The sequence below is a fragment of the Belonocnema kinseyi genome, chromosome 7 (assembly GCF_010883055.1).
Source record: "Belonocnema kinseyi isolate 2016_QV_RU_SX_M_011 chromosome 7, B_treatae_v1, whole genome shotgun sequence".
Taxonomy (NCBI): domain Eukaryota; kingdom Metazoa; phylum Arthropoda; class Insecta; order Hymenoptera; family Cynipidae; genus Belonocnema; species Belonocnema kinseyi.
The window spans coordinates 5023740-5032865 of NC_046663.1; the positions used below are offsets into that span (position 1 = coordinate 5023740).

Below are 9126 nucleotides of genomic sequence, written 5' to 3' on the forward strand. Positions count from 1 at the left end.
AGTTTGACCTTTTTCTACAAGTCAATTTCTTTATGTAGTCGACTAAGAATGTCTATCCGGTGACTCTTTTCTATATTGCTTTGGAAATTTACGAGAACTATTCATTATTCAAACAATTTTAATTTAAAAATTAAAAGTTTGGGCTTTACCCTACGAATCAATTTGTTTTCGAACTAAACTAAGAATGTCTATCCGATTACTTTTTTCTATGTTACTTTGCAAATTTACAAGAACTATTTATTATTTAAAGAATTTTAAATAAAAAATTAAGGGTTTGTCCTTTTTTCTACAAGTCAATTTGTTTACGGAGTCGACTAAGAATTTGTCCAGTGACTCTTTTCTATATTGCTTTACAAATTTACGAGAACTATTAGTTATTTAAACACTTTTATTTAAAAAATTAAGAGTTTGACGTTTATCCTACGAGTTAATTTGTTTTCCAAATCAACTAGGAATGTCCATTCGATGATTATTTTCTATGTTGCTTTGTAAATTTACAAGAACTCTTAATTATCGAAAGAATTTCAATTGAAAAATTGAGAGTTTGCTTTTATTTCTACGAGTAGGTTTCACTTTTTACCACAATTATCTAAAAATATCTTTTCGTTGATTTTTTTTCTCTGATGCTTTGAAAATCTACAACTATTAAATATTTAAAAAATTTTATCAACATATTTATAGCTTAGCTATTTTTCAAGGAAGAGACATAATTTGTTTACGGAATGAACTCACATGTCTTTCGATGATCATTTTCAAAGTTACTTTGTAGATTTATAATAATTATTAATCATTCAAACAATTTTCATAAACATATTGAATGTTGGGTATTATCAAATTTGTTTACAAAGTTAACTAAGATTGTCTTTGTGATGCCTCTTTTCTAGGTTATTTGTTGAATTTACCAGAATTATTATTATATGGTACCCATGCGAAGTCGTGTAAAAATAGAAGTTATTAAAGTAAAAATGATTATCGTGGTATTTTCTTGAACTTAATTTCCAAATAGAATAATTACATTGAAAGTAGTGGGTAGCGCGCGTAAGAGCTTCCAGTTTGGTTGAAAATTCGTCTTTTTTGGTTGAATTCATCTCTTATTAATTTCAAATTAACATTTTGAAATATGAACTGCTATTTCTTTTGTTTTTGAAGATTCACAATTTTAGTTCAAAATTGTACTATTTGGTTGAAAATTACCTATGCCGTTGAAAGTTCATATTTTCGTATCAAAAATTGGATAGTTTTGTAAAAAATTCATGTTTTTTAGTTGTTGTTCAACGATTTAACTAAAAATTTTAATATTTGGTTGAAAACTAATTTTGTTTTTGAAAATTAATATTTTTATTTGAAAATTAACTATTTGGTTAAAAACTCATCTTTTTCGATTGAGAATCAACTACTTCGTTTAAAGTTGAGCTACTTTGATAACAATCTATTTTTTCTTGTTTAAAAATAATCCTTTAAACTAAAAATAGAACAATTTCATTTTTGGTTAGAAACTTATATTTTATAATTGGAAATTTATATATTTTGTTGAAAACTTTTATTTTTTTCTTGAAAATTCAACTATTTGTTTTAAAATGCAACTGTTTTTGGTTCAATTTTATTCTTTTTTTTTTGTTTAAAAATGTCACCGTTTGCTTCAAAATAAATCTTTATATGTTGAAAATTCAAGTATTTCGGTCCAAATTTAATTGTTATTCTGAAATTTAAACTATTTTGTTGAACTAGTCTTTTTGGTCGTAAATTCAACTGTTTTATTTGAAATTCATTCTTTTGTTTAAAAAATGTATCTTTCATTGTAGAAAAACAATTTTTATTGCTTGCAAATTCATTTTTCTTAGGTTAAAGATTCTTTTTTTTCGTAGAGAATACATTAATTTTATTTAAATGAATTTATTTTCTTATCATTCCGCTATTACCGTAAAAATCGCTGGGACGGTCAGTAATAGACTAAAATTGACAACGTATTTTTTAAACGGCCCCAAACGATATAAAAGGTTTTTAATAATAAACCAAATTCCTTTTTTTCTTGTTGAAAGAAATCCCCCTTTTTGACCTAAAACTAAGCTACTGAATCGCTGTGACTCCTGTGATTATGAGAGAAGGTTTTTTTCATTATATTTGAATATTATCTCTTTCAGTCTTGTAGCGATGGCAACCTTGTATTTCCTAGAGTATCAGAAGCGAAGTAGTTTAGAGTGGTCAGCGGTGGCGGGTGGTGGAATTCTGGCAATAGCGCCAGCTCATATCCCTACTTCGAAAACGACGCCAGTTTACGACTTCCGGTTCAATCCACTTTTGTATAGTACACCATCTCCACACACGAGACATGGGACATTCACGAGAGGGGTGGATGGTCATAGTGTATTAAAAAATGCTCTCTCTACGCAGCCACCGAATCCCAAACAGCAATTATATTCCCAAGAAATCACGTGGTATCCAGCCGGATATCCAGGATCGCAAAACAAACATGACAAGAACAGGTAGGCGTAAAATTAGACTGCATTTTTTAATTAGTCCAAAAAAGGGTTTCGTAGCCTATCAAGACGTTAATTGAGTCATTCCAATCTACCCCATCTCCTTCTACACGTCCTCCACTTCCTCCTTCTCTCCCAATTCTCACTCATCCTTTATCCTCCTACTCATCTACCTCCTCTTCTTCTCCCTTTTTCTACTCCTCTTTATTCTCCTCACCTACTCCTACTATTTCTTTTCCTATTACTTTTCCTCCTCTCCACCTCCTCTCCTCTTCCTTCTCCGATCCTCTTCCTCCTCATTTTTCTTCCCCTTTTCCTCCTCCTTCTCTGACCTCTTCCTTCTACTTCTCCTTCAACTGTTACTCTTGCTCTTCCTGCTCCTCTTCCTCCACCTCTTCTTACTCCTCTTTTTTCTCCTCCTACTCCTCTACCCTCTCTTCCTCCTCCTGCGTTTCTTCCTCCTCTCCTCTTCCTGCTGCTTGTCTTCCTACTCCTACTCTTACTTCATCTACTTTTTCTCCTCCTCTCCTCTTCCTCCTTCTACCCATCTCCCTCCCCTTATTCTCCTCCTCTTCCACCTCCTACTCCTCCTTCTACTTGTAGTCCTCCTCCTTTTCCTCCTCTTTCTGTTTTCACTCCTTTTTCCTCATCTTCCTCGTGCTCTTCTTCCATCTCCTCATCTCCCCTTTCTATTCTCTTCCTTCTCCTACTTCTCTTCATCCACACTGCCTTATCTTTTCTGGCACTTCCTACTCATTTTCTTCCTTGTTCAGTTTCTCCTCCTACTCATCTTCCTCTTTCTTTTCCTCTTCCTCCAGGTACTCCCCATTCTCTTATTTCTCCTCGTTCCGCTTCTCTTTCTACTCTTACTCCTCATCTTCCTCTTTCTCCTCCTTTTCCCTCCTCCTACTCATCTGCCTCTTCCTCCTCGTATTCCTCCTACTCTTTCTCATTGTCCTACTATACTCCCCCTTTCCTCACATTACTCTTCGCAATCCCTCCCTTCTCTTACTTCTTCCTCCTTGATTACCCCTCTCCTCATTTCCACGTTCTACACTCCCCTTCCCCTTCTTATCTTCCCCAAAAATCATTTCCCTCCCCTACTTACACGCACTATCTAAATAGTCCTCCCTTCGCTTCCATCACTAGTCCTCTCTCTTCCAATCATTTCCTATAGTTCTTTTCCCTAATCTCCCTGTTCCTTGCTCTACCTGCGCTCTTCTCATTTACCCTCAATTTTTCCAGTTTTCCTTTCCATGATTTCTTCTGATTCCCCTTTACTTACATCTCCTACTTTCTCTCCCTTCATATCAAACCATTCCCCTTCACTTATATCTCCTACTTCCCCTCCCCTCATATCACACCATTCCCCTTCAATTACCTCTCCTATTTCCCTCCTTACTTCTTATTATCTTATTTCCCTCATATCCCCTACTTCTACTTTCCTCACTTCCCTTCCCCTCATTACTCCACTTCCTCTCCCATTGTTTTCCTTCGATTCTTCTCCACTTATTTTCCCTCAATTCCTCTACTTTTTCATCCTATAATTTCTGCTAATACTCCTTTATTTATTTTCGCTCATCCTCTCCTCCTTTTTCCACCTACCCCCTCATGTTTCCCTATCTCATTTCCCCTTATTACCTTCACTTTCCGTTCCTCCTCTGCCATTCTAATTTGCTCTCTATTTCCCTCCCCAAACTGACCTTTATTTTCCCTATTTTCCTTCCCCTTATTTATCCTCAATTCTCCTACTTTTCCACCTTTCATTTCCTATCCTCGCTTTCCCTCACTTTCCCTAATTCCATATCCCTCATTTCCCCCCTCCTAATTTCCACTCTCGAAGAAGGGCGCATAAACTTATTTCGCTGGGAGTGGAGAAACCCTTGGAGGCTTTCAGAAACATGTTTGAATTTTGATTTTTAAAGACTATTTCTAGGTATAGAATGTCATTTCGCATCTCTTACCTCATACGCAAAAATTTAAGCGAGAAACTTGTTTACGACAGTACAAAGAAGTTTTCTGGATAATCTTAGCCCAATCGAATTGACATTCAAGAAATTATTAACGTTTCAAGTCAATAGCGGCTAGACGACTCGCAGGCGGGCTGTAGCGAGAGTCTCAGATCCCATTTATAACACAGTTCGTAGGCGCCAAAAATGAAAACTAATCAAGTAATCAGGTAATATTGATGTCCCCTAAATTATATTCATGGTTATAAATAATATTTATAACCATGACTTATATTTAGCAATCATCCATGATTCTTTCTTTCGTCGTCTGAGCATCCTAACTTCACCTGTCATTTGGCATAGAGTAAGCCAATCGCGCGAAATCCTCTCACAACAACATCGCCAAAACGATTCTCGCTAGTAAACCCCCACTCGCTACGTCGTGAATGCTGCGCCGCAGCTGAAGCAAAGCTCATAAAAGTACAGTTCGCGAGACCCAGAAGTCAGATCTCCCCGGGCTTCGGCCCAAGGTACATTTCCCTGGCCTCTCCGCTCAAACCCTTGCCCGAGCGAAGAAGATGCAAACCAAGGGCACCCCCCTCCCTCCAACTGGATCTCACTTGAATCCTCACGACTGACACACAGTCCCCAGAACTCCCCGGGCTTCGACCCAAGTTACATCTCCGTGGCCTCTCTACTCAAAGAAGACGCAAACCAAGGAGCCCCCCCCCCCCCACCAGGATCTCTGTTGATTCCTCCCGACTGGCACACAGTCTCCATCACCGTGCCCACAATTGGACCACCCACCACACTCGCATCCCCTATTAGATTTTTTACAAATCCAAGGTACGCGATACTCCACTATATCTTGAGCCTAAAACTTCCAATACCCATACGGCTAGAATAAGACGCGAATTTCCTATGTAAATAGCATTAGCAATAAATCATCCACTTTCATTTTTAAATTACTTGGCTTTTCCTTTTGTAAATTAGTTTCCCTCTCCTATTTAGTTTGTTGTTTTTGAATCAGTCTCAACCCACAGACTGACCTCAATATCATAGTACTATGCATAAATAAATATTAGTGCATTATGTAAAATAATTTATACATTTAATATCATGTAAATAGATTGATTTTTATTTTTAAGGCAAACTGTACAAAAAGAAAACATAAACCTCTAATGGTTTAGATTCAACGCATTCTTAATTCCGAGAATTTTTTAATGCTTTAAATTCATGGAATTGAAAAAGTGTAGCATCGAGAAAGTAAATTTATTTTTTATTCCTTTTGTAATAGAGCATATTATTACTTATTTATGCATAATACTTTGATACTACCTGATTACTTGATTAATTTTTATTTTTTTTGCGCCTGTGAACTTTATTACAAATCGGGTCTTGAGACTCTCGCTACAGCCCACGCGTGAATTGACTAGCCGCTATGCAGTTGAGACGTTCATAATTTCTTGGATATCAATTCGATTGGGCTAAAATTGTCCAAAAAACTTTGTCAACAACTTTGTCGCTAAAAGTTTTTTGTTGCTCAAAATTCGCTCGATAAACGAAACGCTGGAAGTTAGAGAAGTCCGATAAGCGCCAGACATCAGAAAATTTTTTTTTAATTTTTTAAAATAAATTTTTTAATTAATTTTGCTCTACCAGTCGCAGGACATTTCAAACTACGATTCCTAAAAATTTTATTCAAAAATCTTTAAAGCTGACCGAATGAGCACGAGTTGAAGTTAAAAGCGAATCAAAATTAATTTTTGTACAAAAAAGCCAGTTTTTTGGTTTTAATTAGAAAACTAAAAAAAGCTGTAATTTTTTGCCTTAGGGAAAAAAGATGCGCAATGAAATTCTGCTTCTATATATAGTCTTTAAAAATAAAAATTCGAAAATGTTTAAGAAAGCTTCCAGGGGCCTTCCAGTTAAAAAGACTAAATATTTTTCAATTATTGTGAATATTCTTTAAAATCCAATAAATTATTATTGCCAATAGCAGTTTTAGACGAAAAACACTAATATGTGTAGCACTGACTTAAACTAAAATTGTACCGAAGAATTTTTCTTTTAAATCTAATGCTTTTTTTCTAAAAATACCGCTTTCTGGTATAAAACGTCAACAGAACAAAAAAATAGAATTAGAGAAATGTTGAATATAATTCCATTTAAATCATAATCTGAAAAATAGTGAAAGTATGAAGAATTATATGTTTTTTTATATTAAAATACCATTTTTGTCGAAAAACTCGATAAGATTTAAAAAAAATGTTCCAAATTGTAAATCTTCTTTGAAAGTGAATCATTTTTGTTTAAAAGAAACAATTTCCCGCCAAAAATGCTAATGTAACGTTTTCTTTAAATGTTGTAAATATTCTTTAAAATTTAATTCTTTTTAATTAACAATAGCAGTTTTAGACAAAAGGCACAGACCAAAAATGTTTTTATTTATTTCGTCTAGGAAATAGTGAATTTCCATAACACTGGTTCTATATTATATATTATATTGTGAACAAGTAGCATTATTCAATTAAGGTATTTGTTAAGTAAGATTTAGGAAAAATATTATTTCTAAAGTATCTTTCGTAACCGGGTTTCTATTATATATAAATGTCCAAAAAGGATGTACATGTGAGAAATAAATCTATCTATAATAGAATATTATTATATTAAAATAATAAATGATATATATATATATAATAATTTCCAAACAACTGGTTAGGTAAAAATTTCATTTCATAATAAAACTAAAATAATATATCACAATGATTCTGAAATATTGTAAATTGTTATTTAATATTTATATTACATATTATATAGTACATAATATTATTATATTAGAATAATATATGATATAATAATTTCCAAATGTCTTTTTAAAATCTTGTTATTCATTTTTTCTACGAAATAGTGAATTTCCAAACAACTGGTTGGGTAAAAATGTCGCTGGGCCGATTCCTAGTAACGTGGACGAAAACGATCAGAGTTCAGATGTAGATGCTCCTCCAACAAATAAAGGACCAGTTCCTTTGGGAAGGCCGGCTGATTGTCCTCTTCATTTCACTGAACTTGAAAGTCCCTGCCAGGTGAGAAAAAAAATCATTATTAAAGAGTTCCAAGTTGAATTCGATGAGGTTCTCGGGTCGAAAATTTTGTACAAAAAAGTACCAAAAACTCAAACTAAATTCAAAAGCTAAAACTAACCCAAAATTATAGGAAAGTATAACTTTGTTCTATTATTTGGACGAATTTTGTACTTTTTTTCATTTTTTGTTGTTGTAAATTGCTGTATTTGTTTGTAGTTTTTATTTACTAAAATAATTTACAAAAAAAGGATAACTACAAGAATTTATAACTAGACGAATTAGCAGGAATGTATAGGTTTTGTGGCGAAAACATTTTTATTTTTTGACCTAGGGTGACAAATATTTATGACAATGAATTTAAAAATTTTTAAATTAAAGCTTAAAACTTTTTTAATTTAAACGGTCGCTAATTTATACGCATAAAACAAAAGCTTTTAATACTTTTTAAATGAAATGTTTTTAATTAAAAGCCGTTTAACTTATAAATAAAACTGTTTTAACTTTTATACAAAGATTACAAAAAAATGGAAATACACGCTGTCATTTTTAATGCTGCGAATTGAATTAATCAAAAAATTTATAAATTTAAAAATATATATTACTTTAATAAATTTTAAGTCAGAAACATTAATTTACACACCAAAATTTATTCTAAAATATTTTTAAATATTCTCTTGAAAATTTGTGTTAAAAAAACCATCTTGGACCTCAAATTTTTCCTATAATTTTTCGAAAATCCTGTGAGATTAAAAAAAATGCTTAAGAATTATTCAGTATTTTTTGAAAATTTAAAACAAAAATATTCTGTCAAAATTAATGTTTCATAAAAAAATCATTTTCGGGTTTTCTAGGTATTTTGATAAAAAAATTTATTCTTTTGAGTCCTTTCAAAAGGCTGGAAAGTCTTCTACATTTTTTGTTGAAATCTTTAAAAATATGCATTTTGTTTAAAATTTTTTGAAATATTTTCAAATTTGACATTATTTTTAAATCTTTTCCAGATTATAATTGTTCAATTGTTATTTATTATCAAATTTTCGTTTTAAATCTTTTTAAATATGATCTTAAATTTATTATTTTAAATAAAAAAATCATTTACAATTTTCCCAGCATTATTAACAATTTTGTTTTCATTTTCCTTAAATAACCTTTAAAGATCCTTGAGAAGCTTCAACATTTTTATTTCTAAATCTTTAAAAGTTTGAATTTTTAATAAATTTTATATCATTTTAAAGATAACTCTTGATCTGATACAGAATTAAAGTTAGGTGCGCTTTGTCACGCAGCCATTTTATTTCAATTAAATAAAGGTCCTTTAGACCTTGCACAAGGGTAAAAATAAAAAGACATCAGTACCTTAGGACCCCTGCCTTCATAAAAACAATCCTAAAATTCTAGAGCCTTGCGGGCACCTTAACCCGAATTGAAAGAGAACGATAAAAAAAAATGCGATAATAATAAATCTAAATCCCAAAAATCCCTTAGGGTTAACTAGCTCAGTTTTTAAGAAGAGGAGGGATGGTTTGAAGGTATCATAGTTAGATAGTTTCTAATAGAATGCGTATCTAATAATGGAAAAATATTTCAAACGAAAAGACAAGAAGGCGACAGGCG

General features: G+C 32.4%; 1 protein-coding gene across 4 annotated transcripts in view; it reads left to right on the forward strand.

Annotated features, from left to right (window-relative positions):
* The window catches only part of LOC117176938 (myelin regulatory factor-like protein), a 277814-nt gene that overhangs the window by 210990 nt on the left and 57698 nt on the right, over nt 1-9126 (forward strand). For all 4 annotated transcript variants that reach the window (XR_004467639.1, XM_033367340.1, XM_033367341.1 and 1 more), the window contains 2 exons: nt 2142-2483; nt 7338-7512. Coding sequence is in view for 3 of the 4 variants with exons in the window: in XM_033367340.1 (XP_033223231.1) it covers nt 2142-2483; nt 7338-7512 (517 nt within the window). In the remaining variant the exon portion in view is untranslated. The remainder of the gene's footprint in view (nt 1-2141; nt 2484-7337; nt 7513-9126) is intronic.